General features: G+C 40.5%; 1 protein-coding gene across 1 annotated transcript in view; it reads left to right on the top strand.

Annotated features, from left to right (window-relative positions):
* ITPR2 (inositol 1,4,5-trisphosphate receptor type 2) overlaps positions 1 to 24,294 on the top strand; it is a 248,333-nt gene that overhangs the window by 162,513 nt on the left and 61,526 nt on the right. Inside the window, exons 43-51 of the mRNA XM_066183751.1 lie at positions 9,570 to 9,678; positions 11,249 to 11,436; positions 12,496 to 12,679; positions 13,273 to 13,529; positions 14,454 to 14,654; positions 15,907 to 15,984; positions 16,598 to 16,708; positions 21,535 to 21,630; positions 22,805 to 22,924. Of these exons, the coding sequence (XP_066039848.1) occupies positions 9,570 to 9,678; positions 11,249 to 11,436; positions 12,496 to 12,679; positions 13,273 to 13,529; positions 14,454 to 14,654; positions 15,907 to 15,984; positions 16,598 to 16,708; positions 21,535 to 21,630; positions 22,805 to 22,924 (1,344 nt within the window). The remainder of the gene's footprint in view (positions 1 to 9,569; positions 9,679 to 11,248; positions 11,437 to 12,495; positions 12,680 to 13,272; positions 13,530 to 14,453; positions 14,655 to 15,906; positions 15,985 to 16,597; positions 16,709 to 21,534; positions 21,631 to 22,804; positions 22,925 to 24,294) is intronic.

Here is a 24,294-nt window from a genome sequence, read left to right on the forward strand (position 1 = left end):
ATGAATTATAAATATTTTCAAATTATCCCTGTCAAAATGGATAGCTAATAAAGCGCTAGTCTCATAATGTTGTCTAACTTTGCTCTACTTTTCTGTTTGTCTGAAATGCCACCGAATTTCATAGATGTAGTGAAACCAGTGCAGGAGCTGGCTTTGTTCCAGGTGGGAATTGTTCTCCTCTGCTTAGAAAAGGAGGGGGATGCTTTGTTTTGCTTGCCGTGCTGTGCAGCGCGGAGCTAGGGGACAGTCTGCCCATCACTGCAGTCACCACTTAGGACATCTCCTGCTGTGTGTCCTGACCACAGCCAGATTATTTTTTGGAGCTGATTTTTGTTGGTTTTCCAGCAAGGTGGATGCAAAAGGATGTTTGTGTTTCCACAAACCACTGATAACACTTTAAGTATTTCTGCTGCCCTGAACTACGACAAGGTTGATTCCCTTCCACTGTTTTGCTACACAGATGGAAGCTGCTGGAATATGTTTTGACCAGCTGTTTTCCTCTGCACTAGCCACAAGTGTATTTGGGACTAACACAAGCACATATACGCACCTGTTTTTTTTCCCCCTAATGCCTGAAATCCAAGAAATCGGCAACAAGTTGGTATCTGTTTCCATCTAAGAATGCAAGAGGCGTTTCTCAGAAGTGTCAGGTGTGTTGATCATTTTGTCAGGCTGGCTCTCAGGGCACTCTGGATACAGGGTTGCTGATCATTGTCCAAAGCACATCTTTAAATCATGGAAAGGCAGAATCTGGCAGTTCCGTGTGTTGAATATAGTGGTGTTCAGGTAGAGGTCAGTGGCACTGGAGGAAAAGATGGTCAGTTTTGACTTGGTCTTGGAATTCTTTTGAGACAATTCATATTGACTTTCATATTCATATAGCCCCTTGACTATTTTGCAAGGATGCTGAGAATTAGTTTCTTTTAATATCACTTAAAAAAATAATATAGACATATAGAGCACTTCTAACAGAATAATTCATATTATCTGTCAACATTTCTGTTGATTGGAGAAAGTGACACAGGACACAGTTTAATGTCATGTACAAAGTAAAACTGGAAACCATTAAGAACCAATGAGAAGTACTCATTTAGTATTCTATTAGTACTACCCACAACTCATGTCAAATCCAAAGAAAAATTTCCAGAAGCCTATAACCTGGAATATAAAATAATTCTGATAACATGGTTTAGGAAGTGCATAGGTTCCTTCAAAGGTAACCAGTGACATAAGTAAAAATTCTGAATTTCTGAAGTGTCATCATCAGTCTTTAGGGTGACCTCATTATGGCCTTGCAGTGCCTGAAGGGAACCCACAGGAAAAATGGAGAGAGACTCTTGATAAGGGCCTGGAGTGACAGGAGAAGGGGAAATGGCTACATACTGGCAGAGAGGAGGTTTAGATGGGGTATTGGGAAGAAATCTTTCCCAGTGAGGGTGGTGAGGGTGGTGAGGCCCTGGCACAGGTTGTCCAGAGAAGCTGTGGCCGTTCCTGGATCCTTAGAAGTGTCCAAGGCCAGATTGGGTGTGGCTCTGAGCAACCTGGGATGGTAGAAGGTGTTTGTGCCCATGGCAGGGGGTGGAGCTGGATGACTTTTGCCCCTTTCAACCCAAACCAGGCTATCATTCTATTATTTTGTGATCTTTACTAGTAGACAAGGAAGAAATCAAGAAATCAGTGGAACTGATTTCAGGTAAAATGTTTGCAGGTAAAATGAGCAGGAAACTGAAATACAGAAGTGCCTCCTAAGCCGATTTGAAAGCCCTGAGCCAACAGGTGAAAATTCTGCTGTATCTGATCCAAACCAGGGCAGACACTGCATCTGCAGAGCATCCTTTAGCTAGTAAATCAGGTATCTGTAACGCTCTGGCTTTGAAGTTCAACATGGTAGCAACATGGCAAAAGAGAATAACGTACTGAAATTGGTGTTTGGCCACTTCCATTATTTTCCATTGCTACCTGTTACAAATTCCTTGTAAAACGTCAAAACGCAGTAGTGCTCATAAGTCTGCATCCGGAAACTGTTTTGGTAAATATTCACATTAGGGCACTTAGGGGTAATTTTTTTTTTTTTTTTTTTTTTTTTTTTTTTTTTTTTTTTTTTTTTTTTTTTTTTTTTTGTTGCAGAGCATGAGGAGTTTCACACAGAAATCCTGTTAAAAAATAATAGGATTTGTGTGCATAACTCTCTGTGCATCACTTTGAAAGTTTACCCCCTGCAGCATAAGAGTTAGATAATTTCAGTCTTTGAAAATTGTACTTCTCAGATCTGGTCTTTTCCTACGGTCTGTTATTGATGGTGCACTCGTAAATGCTTCTGAATAATCGTGATCAAATCTCACATTGTTTTCCTTCTGTGGTGGAGAACTTGAGTTATTGTGTGTCTCAGTGCTTTGTCTTGCACTGGAGGAAGTATGAAAGGAAAAATTACAGAGGTGCAAACATGACCTGGTTTGTAAGTGCACAGTTTATATGCACAAGTGACAGATATAAACAATAATATTTGCCCACAGCAAAGACTTGTTCTCTCTCTATATAAATGCATATATACATATCTGGAGATCTGATGTTTGAACCAAAAAACCCCCAAACGATTCAGCAACTACTAAGACTTCATGGCCCAGTAGAAAAATTATATAATTACAAAATCAGACTGCGTTTTTCGAAGTGTTTTCTTCTAAGTCTAAGCGTCCCAATGCTGAGGTTTTCACTAACCCAAACAATTTTTCTCTCCTGCTGTATTCCTAGTGGAGACACTTTTTAGAGTTACTGCCAAAAAAAATCTTTCTCTTAATATGATGCTTTCCTGAGTTTCTTCAGGGTGCAAAATTGGACAGTTATCAGGCAAAACCTGTGGGGTTTTTTTTCCCATGTATGCAGTGTTCTTTTCCCTATCCATATTGAAAATGGACTGGCAATAGCAGTTGTTTTGCAATAGTTTGGCACCTAAGCTTCTAGCTTTCTATGGAACGTGGAACTGCAAAGGAAAGAAGAATTGAAAGACTGCTTTAAAAATGAACTCCTTTTTAGAACAACTGTAGTTTGGTTTTAAAGAAGGTCATGCTTGGGGTTTTTTTTATCTGAACCTGTTAACGTATCTCTGTGTTAGTTACAGTCACAAGTTTATCAGTATTTGTGATGCAGGCAGTTCGTATTGAGACAAGTGGGATTCCTCCCAGTTTTGTGTAGGATTGAACAATGGCACATTTTAAATGTGGGGTGTCTCTGCTTAATGAGAGACAGCTGAGAGGTGTGGGTGGCCAGCTCTGCTCTCCTAAGAGAACTGTGTCATGAAGTCTGGTGCATATTTTGGGTTGTTTTTTTCTTTTTAGACTTGGATAAAAGGCATTTGCCTGGCAAAGTGTGTGTCTGCTCCTTCTCCTACTTAAGTTGCTGGCAAACCTCCCGTTGATTTTAGTGGAAGCAGAACTGGACACCAGCTGGACCCAACTTCATATTTGAAAGTGCTTTTTTCCCTGGGGTGGATAAATGCCCCAGTGTGCAAATAACTGTGCTGTTGGGTGTCATATTTTATTGGTGAAAATATATCATTTTCAACTATCAGTTGGCTATGAAAACATCTTGTTGCAAAAAGATCAAAACCAAGAAAAAGCTCACTCTGTGTAAAAACAAACAAACAACTCCCCAAAACAAACAACTTCTCCCAATTCGTGAGCCCCCTGGAAGTTGCTGGCATCATGAAAACAGAAATTTTCCACTTTGTGGACATAATAGGAGTCAAGACTTCAGGGCTCTCTTCCAAGTCTGTGCTTGTGCAACACCATGCGTGTGGTAGCCGTGGCCTCAGCTGATCCCTTTTGGAGATGGAGAGATTTCTGTGTTATCTTGCATTTCAAGAGCAGGTTGAATCATAATTTAAAGGATTATAAAACCACGTGTAGTATCTTCACAGAAGCCACTTGCACAAAACTCCTTCTCCCACCATGTTTTGTCTCCAAGAGAAATAAGGGAACAAAATGGGTCAAAAGCAACAACAACAAAAGCAACAACCAAAAAATCATCCTGAAGCAGGCACTCAGACTAAGTAGAATAGAAATTTGATTTATAAATAATGACAAGAGACATGTAGAAGTAAGTTGTCTTTTAAACAGCCTTCATAGAAAACCAGGATTCTAACCTCATCTATATTTACTACAGGAAAAGGTGGCATGATGTCTTCATAGATTATGTGAGATGACATATTTTTGTCACCCAGCTTGTTCTCCTAATGTAGACCACAAGATCTTCAAATAGTTTCTGTCTGAGAAGCCACCTAGTCGTGGTTTAGTAACTGCCAGCAGTGCAGACTATCACACCTCTTCTTAAGCTGTTCCAATAGCTAAATGCCACCACTGTTGCATAAAATAAAAATAAAATTCATAACCCACAAACTGAATAACCCAGCTGCCTCTACTTCTTTCCTAGCTGAATTTCTCCATTTTCTGCTTCTCACCAGTATGTCTTGCACCTTTTATCTTTAGGCTGAAGTCATCCATTATATCAGATTCCTTATGTAGATAGTCAGAAACAGAGTTCATGCTTAGGCTGATAAACTCAGTAGATTGAAAGGCTTGAATTTCTGATGAAAAGGCTTGTTTTATTCTCTAATCACTCTCATGGAGCTTGTCCAAACCTGATCCAATTTGTCAGCATTCTTCTTGAACTGTGGACACCAACTTGTGATGTGGTATTGCCACAGTAATGTGCCCCTGCATGTAAATAAGTGAGAGAGTCTCACAAATCCCACATAACAGCTCTTGTTACCCTTTGCAGAACTGTGGCATCTGGGGAGCTGTCATTACACTGATTTTTCTCCTAAGCCTTTCATTCTTCCCCAAAGTCATGACCTCCTAGAACAGAATCCTCCATTTTTTTGTGTGTTTTCTGTATTTTATTGTTATTAAGACATACAGAGGTTTGGACATAATGACACTCATATTGTTTACTTCTAGTCAGTTTAATAAATAATGCCTAAATTGTTAGCGGTGACTTGACCTTTTTTTGTGTGTCCTTTCCAAACACAATTAATAATTATTTTTCTGTATTATTTCATTTCATTAAGAAAAGCCCCTGATGAGGCAGACAATACATGAGTTTGCCCATTAGAAGCCCATACATTGGTTTATGATTTCTTGCTTTAAATGACACATTGAATTCTGTCAGTCACTGAGTTGTTAAGCCATTTGATAAGTATCCTTCTGGGCTTACTTATTCAAAAATTTTGCCTTATGGGATTGTGTCATGCTGCACAGTTTATCAAACTTTACCAGAATGATATTTTCATTATTAGCAAAAGCAGAAGATAATCTTCAGAAATTTCAGAAGGTCTGTTTTGGCGAACATGTATTGAGGCAATTATTTTACAACATGGCACCAATATTAAAACTCCCATCAGTATATAGTAACTTCCTTTAATTTTGTGTTAATAGAATGCAAAACCAGCCATTCCTTTGCCTCTCCCAGAACTGATATCAAACTCATGGCACAGGGCTGGATATCATTAAAAAGTGTAAGAAGTACTCCCTGCTACTTTTGGAAAAGTATCACTGCATGTCTCACAGCTCTCCAGGATTTTGTGTCTCTTCCAAACTGTCTGAAAACCTGTATTAGTTGACTAGAGATCCCCAACAGCTCCTCTTTTATACTTGGCTTGTAAAATATGAAGATTTAGTAAGCCTGGTTTTCATGCCTCTTCCTGGATTAATGCTGAAATATGCTCCCAACATCATCCACTGTATCACAGAAATACTGGTTGGATGTAGCTGCCTTTTCTGTGTAACCACTGATAACCCGAGCATTTCCGCTTCATTGATTTAATACAGAGTGAGAACCAGGGCAGATCACCAGACTGTCTAGTTCAGCCTCCAGAACATCTTATGTATAATTCCAATTCCTTAAGAACTGTGCAGAGTTATATAAGGCAGGACAGATAAGTTTTGGTAATGTAATAGGGGGAGCTGGTGCTGATGGAGGCATCCATGATAAGCTTTAGGTACCTCTCTCAGCCATTGCTTCCTGGCACATCCTCATGTGGAACCAGCCTTTTCCAGGCTCAGAGAGGACAAATAAACCATTGTATTAAGGCGTTTAAATCAAGTTTGAAGACCAACAAGTATAATGAAATACGGACTGAGAAAATGGAATTTGTTTGTGTCTACATGTTCCTACTGGAATAATTATTCCCTATTGGAAACTTTTGCCTGTCAATCCCTAGCTATTTAAAACTGCAACAACAATATCCAGTTGTTGCTTTCTTGTGTCCTCAGTCTTTATCCTAGCTTTTGTTAGGGACAATGCAGTGGTATTCATCAGCAACAATAAGACTGTTATGTTTCCTTGTGTTTTTTCCAAAGCTATACAATGTTCTAGCCATTATGGAAGGGTTGCAGTCAGCTGAGTGATGTTTACATGTCACTTCCATACCCTAATAGGAGGTATAAAAGAAAGTGTATTGTAGCCAGCAGGGGGAAATTCGGCTTGGAAGGCCGGGACTTCTGCCTCGTATAGAAACGTAGTTGGGGAAGATAGCGCTGCCCTGCCTAGTGTGCTTTAATTTTGGCCTCTGCTTTAGTGCCACGAGTGTCAGTAGTAGCTGCAGCAAGCTGCTTATTCATGCTGCTGCTATGATCGTTTGCTTTTGGGCAGTATTAATTTTGTGGCTGTGCTAAGTTAGGAATCCATTTCCAAGGACATCAATGGCATGGCTGTCTGGCTTGTCCTGGCAGCAGCGGTCTCGTCCTGTGTGATGGGGCTGTTCTTGACTCTGTTTGTTGGCATTCCCATAAAAGCATTCCCACACACCTACGCCAGTGGGATCAGCACTTTTTCTGGAAGCAGGGTCTTTCCAGCTTTTTCTAGGATAGTGCCTCACAGTCACATGCTGGAGGTAACGGGCGTTTCTGGTACATTCCTCAGGCATTTCTCTGTGCATTTCTCAGCCCCGGTTCATGTGGCTGGGCTCTTCTGCTCTTTGTAGTGGCAACTCGTTTCACAAGACTCATGGAAGTCATATGGCTGCCTGAGGTCATCATAGAGGAGATGAAGATCCCGAGTTTGCAAATATGTGGGTTGAGCCTGGAGGTGCATTTCTGACACAGCTGTCAGGCAAAGCAGAGGTCCCACCACATTTCTGCTTTTCAAACACAGTATCCTTGACTCTTGACACTTTGGCTTCTGGGAACTCTAACTATTGTCTGGATTCATGGGAGGTTGAGAAAGTGCAGGAATCTTAATAATTAAGAGTTCTTGGAAGAAGAAATGAAATCTGTTCCTTAGTTTGGATACGGGTGGAGCAGGATTCCCCTTTCTGTAGCCAGCTGGAGAAACATCTTCAAATCCCCTGGTGTCTTTGAAGGTAACAAGGCAGGAGGAAGATCTGAGATGTGCCATTAGTTACTTGCTTCCAGGTAATAAGACCCCAGTGCTTAATCACTCAGTTTATTGGTCAAAAGTTGTTTTATGGTTTGAAACATTCTTCTTGATAAAATAAGGCTGTTTTCGTTGAACAATAAAGCTTGTGACCACAGGTAGTATTCTTAACTAAAAATAGATGGCTTTTGGTGTTTCTTCTCGTGACTGCACTGTGACTGTTTATATAATTTACCATTAGTCATCAACAGACTGCATAGGTTGCTGGTTGAGGAGGTTGACTCAAACTGAGTGGTTAGTCAAGTGCTATGGGAAATGCCAGCCTTTCTGATGAAAAGATCGTGTCTCAAGGCAGTGCCCATTCTGGATTGGGTCCTAGTTGGGAGTTGAGAAGGGTTTCTGCTCTGTGATCCCATCTGTGTGACAGTTTTATGATTCTGTGATATTTATGCCTGAGAAAGCTTGAAAAGGGGCTTTAGCCTTCTTCTCAGTCCATGTTTATCGGTTCTGGTGGGAAATCTTTTCCCATCAACAATATGTTTTTCTTCTTCAAGAAACAAGGAAAATGAGGTTCACTTTCCCATGAGACACTGGATTTTGGTCCCAGCTAGAGACAGGATATTGAGCAGGAGGAGCCAGTGCTTTTATCCATCTCAAAATTACTTATGAGCTTGGTTACTGTCCCTTGTCCATTACTGTCCCACTCCAGGTTAAACCCCATCACCACCAGGCTGGGAAGAAGTCTGTCTCTGTATGAGTTCCTCAGAGACTTCTGGTTCTTTGCCTTCCTCTGTAGTGCAGAGCACACTGGATTAACCTCATGTGGAAAATCCACGCAGTAAATTCCCTGTAGGTGACGCTTCTTATTTTTCTTGCAGCTATTGTATTGATAGCTTTTGGTATTTTAATGTAGGCCTTGTACTTTGCTTCGCTGTTTGAGGGAACTCTGTACAGGCTATTATCCTATGAAAACATCAAAATGTGAGAACTAGGAAAGAATGGCAGGTTGGTGTTGTCAGGCAGCACAGTCCTGCATTTTGGCATTTTTTTTCAGGTGGACAAGGCCATTGTCTTCAAGGCCCACGAAGCTGTGGAGCCCCTCTGTGGTGTGTGGTTGCCACTGGAAATATTGCCAAATTAACAGAGAAGTGGGAGTGTGAGAGTGCCTTGGACTTGCTTCCTCACTGCTTGCTGTCTGTGGTGGCCACAGAGATGTTTTGATTGAAAACTTGACTGCTGCACTAATGTGCAGGCACTGGCAAGCTGCTGAATGCTGAGAATGCTTCTAGTGCACATGTTTTTTAGAATTTTTTTTCATTAAAACCAGCAGTTTAGTAAAAGTAGAGAAGAAACTGTTCAATTTTACTGCCAAACTCTTGAAGTGACCAATTTCCCCCTTCTGTGTTGAGCTTCGGAGACCATACTTTTTCATGAAATCTGAGGTTACACATATGCCTACCATTGTTGTGTCACCTTCTGCCTCTGTAAAGCTGAGTATTGACTGCAGGTGTTCTGTGGAGACTGAAGGCAGAATAAAAATGCCAAGTAAATGGTACCCCCAACTGTCAATCCAGCGTGTCTTGTGTTGCAGAACATAAGTAAAATGAAAGGGAAGATCTTCAGAGAGCTGCATGCAAATTTTGACTGGTTGTGGTTTTGGAAGTCAAGGAACAAGGCGATACAGAGAATGCTTTTTAAGCTATTCTATCAAATGTCATATCTGTGTTTTAATATTTTATGTGATGTGGCTTCTTTCAGATGATCAGCTGGATTATCTGAGATCAGAGAAAAGGGAGTGGTACTACTCAGCTGCAGAAAATAGGAAGAAAGTGCTGCCATGGCAGGGTAGGGCACAGACACTGACTGCAGAGCACTGACTATTTGTGGAGCTTGTTTCAATATACACATCTCACAGAGAGCCAGTCAGAATTACTGTAGCGGAGGTGTTTTATTTATAATCAATAAGTTTAAAACAAACTTCAAAAAAAGTTTATGCAACACTATTTTAGATTTTTTCCCCCTGGGATTTGTTAGATAAGCCTGTTAGATATTTGTTTCCTCAACAACTTTCCTATCTGTGTGCTTGCTAATTATAATGGAAAGACCTACTAAGTTATGTATCTGTGTTAAACAGCTTGCTTTTCAAACAAAGGAAACTGGCCACAACTCTCATTTCTTCTATTTTTATCTTTCTCTTAAAGGGCAACACTTTAAGGAAAATCCTCCTGTATCGGTATTTTAAAGGGGAATATGGAAGTGGTATGAATGGGCCCCTGTCTTCCAGCTACAGCAAAACTGCACAAGTGGGAGGTAAATCAATGCACATCATTTCAGGAGTGCAAAATTAGCAGCACCATTTTTTCTAATAGGCACATTGGATGTGCTCCAGGCATTCAGTTGGTAAATAAGTCAAACATGTTCTGTAACCACTTAGAAGAGAGGTAGTATCAGACTCTTCTGTTTTTAAGTTGCACATGCTTGTCTCAGATTGTGCATTTGGAGGTACCAAAGTAGGTACCAGTAAATCCCCATCCAGAAATTCAGTGAAACAGAAAACTTTTGAAGAGAGATGATGTTGGAAACTAAAGAATTTTTTCATGTTCCAGATCCTTTACTGATATATGAAAAAGGTATGATCTAAGGAAAAGCTTCTCACAAAAATACTGATTAGACAATGGAAGAGATTTTCCTGAGAGGTTGTAGAACATGTCACTTCTTGTTCCAACTTTACTGGACAACACTCTGATGAACCTGCCCTATCTTCCCGTGGGCAAGAGGTTTCAGTAGATGATCTCTACAGGTCCATTACAACCTAATTTTTTGTATCATTCTGCTGTAGAAGCCACAGGAAGTTACTACAGGGTGGTTTCTAGGAAAACCCATAATAATGGTTGTCATAGGAAATGGGGCTGGAGCTAGGTATAGAGCCAGGTCAGAAGTGCATTTTGCATTTTCAGTGCACACTGAAGGCATGCCCAGATTTGTCCACTTTTGCAGATGTTAACCCAGCTGTTCCTCCTTAACTATTTCAATGTAGACACTGAAAATCTTTGCAGTCTTAACATCCTATTTGCCAAATTTCACTCTCTAACAGGAGACTGAAGCTGTATTTTTTAGTTCTCTCTGAAAAGTGTGTGTGTGTATATGGCTTCATCACAAAGTCTGAAGCATTTTAATCAGTTTAATCAAAGTGGTACTGGCTGATTAAAGCAGTACTGTATTTTTACTAATGAAGGAGGTGCAGTTACATCTTTAGAGAAGTAAGTATAGCGGGAAAGATGATCACCTGTGATAATAAAAGGTGGTTGATTTAATGAGCTAATACAATTTAGCAAAATTTCTTCAACCCACACCTTTAATTTGGATTAACTCAAGTCTGTGTTCTTAAAGAAAACATCATGATGATGATGGTGATGATGATGATGACCTATGAGTTGGCAAAAGCATTTGACTGGAAGGTCACACCCATAACCTGGGTGGATTTACCAGGACACAGTTTTAGCATAGATTAGGCCTGAGATTGAAGAGCAGATTTAGAAAGGCTCTCAGAGCCCTGACCCTACTCACAGTTTAGTGTATGCAGCAGTGGCATTAAAAAAGGGTTCATGAACAAATCAGTGTCCTTTCCAACTTATTTATTGTCTGAATATCATGACAGAACAATGGCTTGGAGATTTGTTTGATTTCTAATTCTTAGAGCCCAACATTGCAGTTTCATACAAAAAATCTTGTTTTTATCAAAGATAATTTTGCCTGACAGAATTTCAAAATTAAATTTATGACGTTGCTATTGTGTGCTTTATCACTACTACTAGGTTCATTTTCATGTATGTGTGTGAAGCAAACACAAATGATATTTGTGTTTTTGTCTAATTCACAGGTGGATTTTCAGGACAAGATGCAGATAAGTCTGGGGTGACCATGTTTGATATCCAGTGCCTCCTGGACAAAGAAGGTGCCTCAGAACTGGTCATAGATGTGATAGTGAACACCAGAAATGACAGGATTTTCTCAGAAGGCATTCTGCTCGGTATTGCGCTGCTTGAAGGTGGAAATACGCAAACACAGGTACCTGTTTAATCTGCTTATTCACATATTGATTCTCAGATGCATGTGGTCTGGAGACAAATAAAGAGAACCTTTTTGCTCTGCGTTCTGTGAAAAGTTTGTCACTAGAATATGTACCACTAATACAAATGTAAATATGCCCTATTACTATGCAATAGCTCTTCAGTAGGAGAAAATGTGTTTCAGCTGTCCCTCTCTGTGTAGCACCGTGCTGCTTTTAACGTGGTCATTGCCATGTGAGCATTATCCCCAGTTATTTTATGTCACTCTTTGTAAAATTAAAAATTTTAATACTTTTAAGTTCATAATAACAAATTATTTTCTGGAAACCTTCAGAGACATTTATCAAAATCTCCAAAGAGGAAAAAATAACCCGGTCATTTGAGAAGACCATTATCCCATTGACAGAAAATATCTGCTTTAAACTATGGCTTCTAGGTTTTTTGGTGAATTATATCCCTCTCACCTAGATTTAGCCAAATCAGATGATTGAGGGAAGAGAGAGAATTGATATGATGAGAGAAGGCTGGGAGGATTGGGATTGTTTATAAACTGTTGCAAATGGTCCTCAGCCTGCTTGACAGTTATACCAAGTGACTGGACTTAATAACCTAAAATAATACTTAATAATAAATTCTGTCTGTAGCACAAAAAAATGAACATAATCCAAGCTATAATATTACATATTAGATGTTCCATGCTTTCTCTTGTTGTTACATAATAAGTTACTTTTCGCTATTATTTGTAGATAGAATATCTTGACTACTAAGCCTGGAGAAATAGAGAGTGTCACAAAGTAATTTAACTTCAAGTACAATATTGTGACATTTAAAAGACTGCAAATAGCACTGTTCACCATTTTACTGAAATTTTAAAACATTATCATCAGTCTTTGTTACCAGCCTTGTTTATCACTTTGTGAAAGAACTGGTCAGGCAGTGTCCAACACTTGTTCTGTGTGAGTGATTATTCATCATTTGTTTCACAAAAAAAAAGTGTAGTTTTGTATTCCTTCTTCCTCAGAAGATTGATATCTAAAGATTTTTTTTTTTTTTGCAGTATTCGACTTACCAGCAACTAAAGGAGCAGAAAAAGTCAGAAAGGTTCTTTAAAGTGCTGTATGATCGCATGAAAGCTGCTCAGCAGGAGATCCGATCCACAGTGACAGTGAACACCATTGATTTGGGGAGCAAAAAGAAAGAGGATGACGGCGACCTCGCCATATCTGTTCCCAAAAAGAGAGGTAAGGAGGCAACCCTGGGAAAGAGGGGAGCGGGGTATTGTGTTGACACTGCATGTGCTGCACCACTGATGCTCTGGTAAGTCGATCAATAAGCTTTAATATTAATCATTGCCAGTTTGCATCTTTTGCCTGTTTTTCTCTGAATTACAGTCCATCTCAGGTTGGCTACAAGGAATTTGCTTTAATGAAATCAGTGAAGCTCTGCCAGTTTGCATCAATAAAACATATTGAGCTGTATTTTTAGAGGAGCAGAAGCAGAGGCTGCTGCTATTGGGGATATTTCACAAGAGCAAGCTCAGGAACTGATTTCCCACCCTGTGGTCTTCCCATTGTTCTCATCATTTATTGTATATGGGAGAGAAATAGCAGGGCTTTTTGTGTTAATGTTCTGTTTCACTCTGGTTTGTGGTTTATTTGGAACGTGCTATCCCTGCATGAATGTTGCTTTGATATTCTTTGTGAGTTGCCTAGAGGTCTTTGAAAAGTTAGACACCAACAAAGAAAAAGTTGCATTCATTATTATTGTTTTCTTATTGCTTAATCAAATGGGAAGAAAGACTTTCAAAAATGCAGGAAAATTATCTTCTTTTCAGTTAAGGATTCAACCTTGCATCTGAAAGAGGGAATGAAAGGACAGTTAACAGAAGCATCTTCTGCAACCTCCAAGGCTTACTCTGTGTACAGAAGAGAAATGGACCCAGAAATAGATCTGATGGGCTCGGGAGCAGATGCTGCAAATGCAGAAGAGAAATCTGCAGAAGAAGCAATTATGAGCCCTGCCATTGCAATCATGCAGCCAATACTGAGATTTCTTCAGCTGCTGTGTGAGAACCACAACCGAGAGCTCCAGGTAAAGCGTTTTGAGCTGAGATTTTATAGGGCTGTTATTAGAGGGGCTGCACCTTTGTAAGGGGAGAAAAACATGCCTCCTGTGCCTGGCCCCTGTTACAGAAAAGGACTGTCTGAAATGTTGGGATTTTTTGGTCCAAGGGATAAAATAACCCTTCTCAAAAACCATTTGGGTTCTGTGTTGGAGGAGTGCATGTTTATATCCTCAGAATTGCTTGGGGATCCCAGCACAGCCACATGGCACTGAGAAGGGTCTAAATGTCCCTGTTAGTAAGGTTCCTGTGCACAATTGGTGGATCACTTACCACAGACTTGAAGAGCACCAGAAATCTCTGGGTACTGCCCTTTTTCCAAAGTATTACAATTGAAGGCTTTGAGATGCTCTGTGTGTCCCTGCTATCAGTTCTTTTGGTAGAAATTACTGTCCCCATAGCAACCTCTGCAAAATGTATTTTCTGCAAATATACCTCTCAAATGTACCAGGAGCCTCCCTGCCAGCTGTGGTTGGGGTGGTTTGAGCTGAGCTCCAAAATGTGCCAGCAGCTCAGCTGTGGGGCAACAGCTTCCAAGAGAAGGGCTGTAATGGGTGGGTGGGAGCAGATCTGCAGGTCATATAAAAGACATTTAAGGTCAGTGCAGATGTTTGCCGAGTTTGCTTTCTTAAGCCTTCCTTGCTCTATGATTTTAATCGGGTAATAGTTCTCAATTGCTGCATTAAGGCCTAATATATTTTCTGTAGTAGTGGAGTGTACTTCAGCACCTGAGACACTGTGGTGATATGGTTATAAATTGTATCCTTCAATGTTTTCATGAAAAAATACTTTGTTTGCCTTGATTCTCCCTCTCTCTCTCTCTCTCTCTTTTTTTTTTTATTTATTTATTTATTTTTTTTTTTTTTTTTGTGTTCCTTTCCTCCACACACCAGAATTTTTTAAGACATCAAAACAATAAAACAAATTACAACCTCGTTTGTGAGACCCTTCAGTTTTTGGACTGCATCTGTGGGAGCACCACAGGTGGGCTGGGCTTATTGGGGCTTTACATCAATGAGAGGAACGTGGCTCTTGTCAACCAGACGCTGGAAAGCTTGACGGAATATTGCCAGGGCCCGTGCCATGAAAACCAGGTAGGACTCAGGAGCTTCTGGCTGCAGAAGGCTGTATCTGAATGTTGGTGTCTGGGTGCTTATCACAAACCTTTCAGTATTCCTGGTAACATAAATTCACTTGGAGCTGCTATGACTATCCTTAACACACTTCAAGCTTTCATGAGGCCTGAGCGACCCTTTTAAGTGAGAACTTGAAACAGACTCTTCCTGCAGTATCTCTTCTTCCTCTGAAGGTTTGCAATCCTTTTGGAGAGAGTTTCATGTTTCACATTGCTGTGTCCATGGCTTAAACCTCACTTTGTGGGACTGGATTTTCAGTCACAGTTTTGGAAGTGGATTGCAAACGCGGACTTGTGTTCTTCATTTTCACACATTTTGCCCTTGTTGTTTCTTTATACACCTTGCCAAACATTTAGTTTCCTTATTTCACACAACTGCCACAGAGTTCAACTTGCGCTCCTGCCATACCACCTGGCAGCATCTTTAATTATGGTGCCAGTAGTGAAATGGATGAGACTAAAGACCACGCTTCTGGTCTCCTGTGCCTTGCTCACTGCAGCCTTTTGAAGTGACACAGCTATGACTTTTGGTAAAAGTCTCTTTAGTGCCACGCTGAAGAACTATAGAAAGGTAAAGGATGTGGTTACATGCTGCCATATTTGTTCTGAAGAGAACTGCAGTAAAGTTGTCACAGTGGATGAAACTGCAGAATTTTTGCTATGGATTAGCAGTGAGAAAATTGTGGTGAGCAAAATTACAGAAGCAATCTATTCTCTATGCTAGAAATAGCTGGAGAAATACATGCAATATTAATGCTTCTTCATTAATGTGCACCAATGAAATGTAAAGTGCTATTACTGCCATTGCTGGTAATCAGCTGCCTTTACTTAATATTTTAAAAACAAACAAAAATCCTTTAGTGGAATAAATTTTGAACTCTCATATTTAATCCAATTATGAATGGGAAAAACAGCTGTAAAAAAAGTAGAGCTACAGGACTGGAGATGAAAAAAGTGTTATAAGTTAACGTGTTCTCCAACAAAGTTATGTGAGAAGCATGGGAGGAACACTGATATGGAAGGGAATGATGAACTGCACTTTATTACTTAGACCTATCTGCTGGGAAGTCATTCAGAATTTGAATTACACTTGTTTACACCAACTGCAAGTCTAATTCGATATATTTCAGGGGCAAATGCTCCATGCTCTAATTTTCATTTTTCCCCTTCTCTCTGTCTTTTCCTTTCCTATTGTCCCATAAACCTGCCAGAGGAAAAAGTGCCGTAGGCTCTTGTGTAACCAGCTGTTATGCACAAGGCCTAGAAGGTCCAGAACTCCAGCTGTAAAGGTATTTGGGAAGTACCACTGGTCACAAATGCAGTTTTGAATTCCATATCCAGAAATACCCTTCTTTGCAGCACATGTCCAGTTGCATGGAGAGAACTTTGATTTTCATGAACATTTTTTGCTGTAACAGCGATATTAATACTGCCTGCTGAGGGCAAATGAAGAATCTGAGCGTGCAAATTTGGTTGTGCCTGCAGTCAAGCTTGTCTTTTATGTCTGAGGCTGGCATGTGCTCAGCTGAATCTGGCAGTGCTCCTGAGGGCTGCTGTCTGCAAGTTGTACCGCTTGGTGCCAAGCCCTGCGGGATTCTCTGGGAGTAGATTTTAGCTTGCACCACCTTTTTTCCAGTTGGTTATTTCACTACTGGCAGTGTTTGGGTTCGTTCTGTACACACAAGTCTCCCCCAGCACTTCCTGTGGCGTGTTTTCAGGTTGTTCTGCCTTGGCTGAAAGGTTATCACTGTTGCAAGGTGTTTTAAGTTGTGGGTCCTTCTTTTGGAAATTTCTTGATGTGCATATTCTCTTCCCCTCTGTGGGTGTGTTGTCTCCCTCTTTTTCCCACTCCTCCCCTCCCTTCCTTCTGCGCCTGCCCCATTCCCTTCTCTTATTTTGCAGACATGCATAGCCACCCATGAGTCTAATGGGATTGACATTATAATTGCTCTCATCTTGAATGACATAAACCCTCTTGGCAAATACTGCATGGACTTGGTGCTTCAGCTCAAGGTACAGTATATGTAAATTTGTTTATTTGAACTTGGGTAGCAACAGAAGACATACCTATGTGACAGCTCTAGGCAGCCTGACATTTACTTAATCTTGCCATAGCACAATATACGCTGAAGCTTTTGGGAAAAAAAAGCTTGCAAAGGAGTTCATCTCAGCTTCTGAATCCTTATCAGGCCCTCTGCTACAGGCCTTTTGACCCACTGCTGTGTTTGGGACTATGTCCTCAGCTTTTTTTTTTTTTTTTTTTTTTTTTTTTTTTTTTTTTTTTTTTTTTTTTAAATCCCATCAATCAGGCATGATACAGCTAGCATGAAAAGTCTGTATTGTGGAAGTAAAATCTCTCAAGATTGATAAATAGCCACACTGTACAGGCATGCAACAAGTCAGGCATTCTCTCTACATACCGAACTCTTAAAAGTTATTTGAGAAGGAAATGCTGTGAAAAAGAGTAATACATCAGATGACCTGCAATGTCAAATAAGGTTGAAAACAAAGTTCAAGTAAATTGTACTTTATTTCCATTCTCAGTGTCCTCTGGGGAGGAACTCCACAAAGTGTAGAGTGTGAGAGCAAAGCCTGGAGCAGGAGGGCTTGTAATGTAATTTTGTTCTGTATTCTGGGGAGAGTTGGACAGGCTCGTAGATAAGATTCTGCTGTCTGTGTGCCAGTGCATGCAGAGGGGAGCTCTGCAGTTGTACTCTCTGCCAAGCAGGGTAGAATCTGTCCGGGAGGAGCCCTGGGTTATTGCCTTTTCTTGACTCCCAAATTAAGTATTTCCATTGCAGATGGTCTGTTTCCTCCCCAGACCAGCAAATACTTTGTGGTAGCTGCATTGCATCATGTTGGCAACGTTATCCATGTCTAATAAAATAATTAATACAGCTATATATCATGTACAATGAAACATTGAATCAACAGTGCCTTACATATGATTTTAATAACTGTAATTACATTTTTGAATGGCAATGTAATTCAGGGCCCCCTCTAGCAAAACACTTAGGCAGACATTTAACTTTGAACATGCAGACAGTTCTTTTGAAGTCCAAATTTCAGTCTGTGTAAAGATGTAGCTGCATTCACTCCAGTGCCATTTTGATTTATCATTGTCATGAGGCCAGCAAATGCTTGTAGCACAGCTTTTCTGTGTAGTAACCAAAAGTGGAGTTTAGACACACTTCTGCAAGTACCAGTGTGACCCTGCTCACAGGAGGCTGGCTGTGCTCAGACTCACCCAACTGGCAAAAATTGTGAATGATTGCAGAGGTTCAGACTGTGGAAATGATTCCTATTTTGCAGAATCACAGAGTCATTTGCTTTAGTAGGGATGTCTCAAGGTCATCTTGTCCAAGCCCCCTGCTCAAGCAGGATCAGCTAGAGCAGGTTTCTCAGGACCACGTCCAGCTGAATATCTCCACAACTGGAGACTCCACAACCATTTTGGGCAGCCTATCCCACTGTTTGATCCCTCTCACAGTTTAAAGCTGTTTTCTTGTGTATAGATAGAATTTCATGGGTGTTCTGTCTCTTGCCCTCTCACTGGATACTGCTGAGAGGGGTCTGGCACCCTCTTCTGCATTTCCTCTCACCAGATATTTATACACATTGATAAGATCCATCTAAGCCATCTGTACTCCAGGCTGAACAGTCACAATTTTCAGTGGCTCCTGAAATGAAAAATGCTCTATTCCCTTCATCATTTTTATGGCTTTTTGCTAGACCCATTCCATTATGTTCATATCACTTTTGTACTGGAACTGGACATGTTGCTGGGCAAGATGTGATCTCAAGAATTGGATCCAAATTAAGAAGCTGCTGGTTTTGATTCTGAGTGGCAACACATTGAAATAATAAAGCAATGAGTTTACCAAGTAATGTTTAACACCGACACTCTGTCAGTGTTCATAGGCAACTTTGAAGTTGCAAATTAATACATTTTGCAGTGAAAATACAGAATTCAAAGTATACAGGCCCATATATTTACACTTCCAAACAAGCTTAGACACTGTTTACGGGGAACATTGTACATTGAACTTACACCCTCAACCAAAGGAAAGGCAACGCAGAGTTATATTTTCTCATGCCAATTTAGTTTAGCTTGTTTTGCACATAGTTTTTGATGTGGTATTTAATTACATCTTCATGGATTATATTTTCCAGTGGACTCCCTAATCATTTAGTGAGCAGAGCAGACAGTGTTCAGTGAGTGCACAGATGTTCAGTGTTCTATTCTGCCTCTTTTTATTTCGAGTGTGACCCCCTGGCCTTCCGTACTGACCGGTGTGTAAGCCCTAGCACACAGCAAGAGCTCAATATCTGCTGCATCTGTGACAGGATGAAGAGACATTGTCAGTTGAAGGGTACAGAGAGTCTAAGACAAGTGTCTTCCTTTTTTCCCTCATAGCTGTATCGAGTTGCTTCACTCATTAATTTGTTTTTCCAAAGTTCTTATCAGGAGGTGAGATGGGAGCCCAGGTAAAGGTGAAATGAAGAGTAGAAGTGCTTTGGGCTGTGCTGTTTTTTAGCACCTGGAAACTGATTTTTCACCTTACTAATGTGTTATGAACTTTGTGCTGCATTTTCCAAGTGATGGATATCTTTTCCTTACTGATGTTTGGGATTGGAAATCAGATCCTAGACTCTCCAAATGTGCAGAAAGTAAGGAATAAGTAGCCAAATAACCATCTCAAATGCCTGCTGTAATTCTAGGCCATGGCAAGGCACTTTTGCTGAGTCAGTAGCAAGAAGCTGGATGTTGATGACACAAAGTCCTACCTACCCTCTACCTTTCCCAGCTTCCTGGAAGCTGCAGCAGGCTTCTGTCCATCCCTGGGGTTGTCTGCACTGGGAAAGAGCTTCAAAGTCCTCCTCAGCCATGATGGAGTGGACTGATGCCTTCCTCCTGTTTCCTCCCTTTCCTTATCAAGCTAACTGGGGGCCTGTCATGGCCCCTTCCCTCTTCTTTAGTTTGAGATACTACCAATGCTACCATTACTGACTTGGTCTCCACTGTAAAGGGAAATCTGCAGCAGATGAGGAAGCATCCTCCTTTCCAGGGCAGCATCCTGTTAGGAATCTTCATCAAAATGCTGTCCTCTCCCTTCCCCTGTTCTCGTTCACTGTGCACATTAAACTTCTGCAGTGTTGGTCACAAGGTGAAGAGTCTGATTAGACCTTTCCTATGGATGGTCGTGATTTGATTTGGAAACAGAAGGAAAGGGACATGGATGTTGAAGTGCTGTTCTTCTTTGCTGTTCTCCTTGAGCCAGTTCCAGTTAGGTCTTTTCTTCTCACCTCTTGCTCTTTATTCTTATCTCATTCCTGTGTTGGCAAGCCCAGCCTCCTCTGTCCTGGCTTCTGTCTCAGCTCCCAGTCTCTTCTGCCAGAAGTTTCTAATTTTCCAGTTACATACAGGTCTTCATTCTAATCTCCTCTCCTTCCATTTACCTTCAGTCTCATCCTTCAGTCCTCTAGTCAGAGGTGTTTAATCTTCAGCCTAACACAGTCCTGAGCAAGCTGCTTTGAGCAGGGGCTGGACTGCTGGAGTCTTAGTCCAGAGGGCAGCCTTTAGTGTGTGGTTTTATGATCCAACCTGCACAGTTCTGTGATTCTGTGCTCACCAAGAATAACCCCTGTGGGCTTTTAGCTGTGAAATTGGTGTGTTTCTGCTCTATAATACTCAAATTGTAATTTACAAAATGCTTCCAAGTTGGGCAAGTTTGACTGGGAGACCCCAACTCGTGTGATTGTTCTATTGGCCTCTGGTGCTCCATATTTTCAGCTCTATTATCAAAACTTGGGGATACAAAGGTTGCTTTAAAAACAAGTTGCTTGAGCATGTAGGGAGTAACATCTTTCTTTTTTGCCCCGGTCCCAAAAACAGCTGAACCCTTTTCCTCTGAAACTGCCTATGCCAATTATCTGAGGCACACTGGAGAAATTTCAGCTGGAATTATTGATAATGGCAATAAGCAGCTGAGAATGAGGTTGTAGGGTGGGTTGGCAATTTTCCTGGCCCCTACCTTTTCTCTTGTGCCTGTCTCCTGCTTCCAAGTGTTCCAACAGCTGTAACAGGGAATGATGGGGATGCTGTGACAAGTCAGCCAAGGCAACCCTGCTCTGCCAGAAAGCAGTCAAACTTCCAGAACCATTCTTCCTCTCCACTTCAGCTGATTTGACTGGAAGACAGGCAGGTCTCTGAAGTCTGGGGCACCACTGGGCTACTGTGGCTAAAGCTCATGCTGTGTAATCCTGAGGAGCAGTCTTGGTGAAAAGCAGCCAGTTGACAAAGAAAAGGTTGTCTATATATATTCCCCCAGGAATATTTAGTAGTGAAACAAAATCTCAGGATTGTATGAAAACAGTTTATTTTACAGCTTTTCAAATAATAACCAGTTGGATTTCATAAAAACCAAAGGGGAAGGAAACCTGCCTGAATGATAAAACCTTTTGTGTAATATGTTTTGTAATTACCTCTGTTGAGTCTCATTTTAACAGAAAGCCAAGGCAAAAATTGCTGGGTGGGCAATAAGGAAAGGAAATGGAATTTTATTTCTTGTGCACAGTCTGCAGCAACACTGTATTTAAGTCAAATATTTTTCAGTGTTTAAAATTTTCCTTCCAATATAGCGTGCAGAGTTAGTGTTACGGTATGCTGACATTTAAAAAAAACCTATTAAATATTTCAGTAAAATAAAAGATGCAAGTTGTTGAAAATCTTATCCAGTAAAAAAGTGGTCCTCATAATCTCAATTAAAACAAATGCAAGGGTCATTAATCTCTGAAAGAGAGTTAAAATTTGCATTAATTTGGTTTTGTATCTCTAGAACAATGCCTCCAAGCTTTTGCTGGCTATTATGGAAAGCAGGCAAGACAGTGAGAATGCGGAAAGAATCCTTTTCAACATGAGACCAAGAGAACTGGTGAGAAAACTTGTGAATATTCATAAATCTTTTGGCTGAAAAAAAAAATCTGTCATTAAACATTTTTAAAATGATCTGTATCTAAGCTGAGAAGTGTTGGCAGCGGATGGTGGCACAATGTATCAGGATAGTACTAATTCACAAAAAGTACTTTAAAAGGATCAAGCATGCGTGATTTCAGTCTTTACGACTTCATTATTTTTATCCGTTCCAAGCACTTTTCTGTAATTGTTTCCTAACTAAATTATCATATTCTGGTAGACTGTCTTCAAGTGCAGTTTGTCAGGGGCTGGCAAATTAGGCTTGTACAGTTTGTGAAGCAGTGCTAACAGAAATGTGTGTGTAGACATAGAATATATTTAATATACATGTATGTTATTTATTTATGTCTCATGAACAAAGAGAGTTCCAAGCAGTTGTTGCTGTGTTTTGGAACAACCCTGATGTTTATGGAGGTCTCCAGGAACTTCAAATGGGTTGGAAATCTGGGGAAGTAATTTCCAATACGACTTGACTGTGTAACAACAGAGACTGAGAGATCTGGGAATTCTTGAGGGATTCTGGGGGAGAATCTGAGGGCATCATCCCTGCCCTTAGGCAGAGCCCAGTGCCTGCTGGTTTCAGGGATTCATCACTATGGTGGCTTCTCAGCAAAACAAGGCCATCCCCAGCGTACAACTGCAGGATCAGGCCTTGTGTGGTGAGCCCTATGGTGGTCCTGTAACAGGCTTTTGAACATTTGGAATTTCCCCAGCACCTTGCCCAGATCTTCCTTTCCTTTTTGGTTTAGGTGTGTTTTTTTTCCTGTGAAATTTTGCTGCTGCCTGCTCTGGCCAGAGGAAGATCATGGCTGCACTCTAAGTGCTGCACACCACTCCCTGCCGTATCTAGAGCAGTTTTAGAAGCATTTGTGAAAATACCTGCTCACAAAGGCTCAGCATTCCTGTTCCTTTCTCATGGTTGCTGATGAAAAATGTAGCAGTTTGGAGCTTCATAAATCCTTCAAGCTTGTCTTTATTCAGAAAGTGTTTCTCAGGCTGCTCGCTCTTGTTGCAGAACTGCAGGGCACCCGATCAGGCTGGAGCTGAACGAAGTGGCTGTGTTCAAACCCAGTGTGTTTTTTCCCCAAGAACCACATTTATTTCATCTCTCCCTGGCTGGGTTTGTGTTGCAGGTGGACGTGATGAAGAATGCTTACAACCAAGGTCTGGAATGTGACCACGAGGAGGAGAATGGAGATGATGGCATCTCCCCAAAAGATGTTGGCCATAATATCTATATTTTGGCACATCAGGTATGTCTTACTTGTTTTATGACAGTTTCCAGAAAAGCATTACATGGTTAAACTCTACCTTGTCACGGGTGGAGTCATGCATTTCAGTGGTAAGAGAGAACTAACAATGTGTTTATTGATAAAAATGAAACTTTGATAGCAGATGTGACAGTGGCACACTTGATTGTTCACTGCATACAGGACAGGCTCAGCCAACACTGTCAGAGAGACCCTCCTGTTGAGTCACGATGCTAAGAAACGATCCCCTTGCATTCTAAACCCCTTCTCAGAGGGCAGTTTAGGGGCAGCTGGATCCAGACTTAGTCCCCGCTTTGCCCAACAGTTTATGTCTAAAGGTTTATCTAAACATGATCAATCCTTTATATCGTTTAGCCATCAAGAATTCAGAGTTTAGCATTCTTTTAACCACTCATCAAGAGTCTCTTGTAGTAAGGAATCCCTCAGTCTTGATGAGCAACCTTGAGAGCCATCCCCTGCCCAAAGGGAGATCCTGAATATGTTGGTCCTTCCACTGAGGAGAAATTTCACACAAATTGTTATTTGTGTGAAATAGGAATGGAGAGCAAAACAGTGACTGTCCCTTTAGCTTTGTCTTCTTTTAACATTAACAGATCATTTATATCAATCAAATCATAAATTGTGTTACCATTACTACTAGTGCATTTTAAATAATGCCTTCAGTTGTGATACCAAGTGAACTTGATTTCAGAAGATTCCTATTATTTTAAATATATTACTTTGCCAATAAGAATAATTGGGCCTTTTCACTGCTTTCTCCTTTTGAATTATGCTGTAGTGCCCTCAAGCTTTTTCTGATCACTTTTACTTCTCTACTGGTGAAGGTAGAATGTACGCTGAAGGTTGTTATTTAATGGGCTATTTATTCTTCAGAGTAACTGGTGTCAAAAATAGTTTATCTTTCAATTACATTCAGAGTATTGAAAATTTTTTTGTAACTGAAAGAATAAGAACCACAAAATTCTTGTTTATATCATAAATTACAGGATTTGGTATTTCATATAAGGGCCAAATTAAAAAAAAATGTTTTTCCCTAAGTAAGAAGAAATAAACAGATGGGGATAAGGGAGTGTTCCTCATTCATTATGTTTATTAAGTGTTGTTAGGAACTAAATACTTGGTGGAAAATAAAGAAAAGAAAGCAATCTATAGTTGCAGTAGCATTATGCAATGTTTCTTTCAAGCAAGAAATGCAAAAAAAACCAGTTACTGAGTTATGCTGGCGGGCTCCAAGCACATTTAAATAAGTAGGTATTGTTATTATGTTTCTAGTGGTGTGGTTGACCATGTTCTACTCTCCTGCTGTGTGTGGGGCTGTACCTAAGATACCCATCAGAGATGACAATATTTTT

Source organism: Chamaea fasciata, unplaced genomic scaffold (assembly GCF_029207755.1).
Source record: "Chamaea fasciata isolate MVZ Bird 193981 ecotype frontalis unplaced genomic scaffold, bChaFas1.0.hap1 SCAF_5, whole genome shotgun sequence".
NCBI lineage: Eukaryota > Metazoa > Chordata > Aves > Passeriformes > Sylviidae > Chamaea > Chamaea fasciata.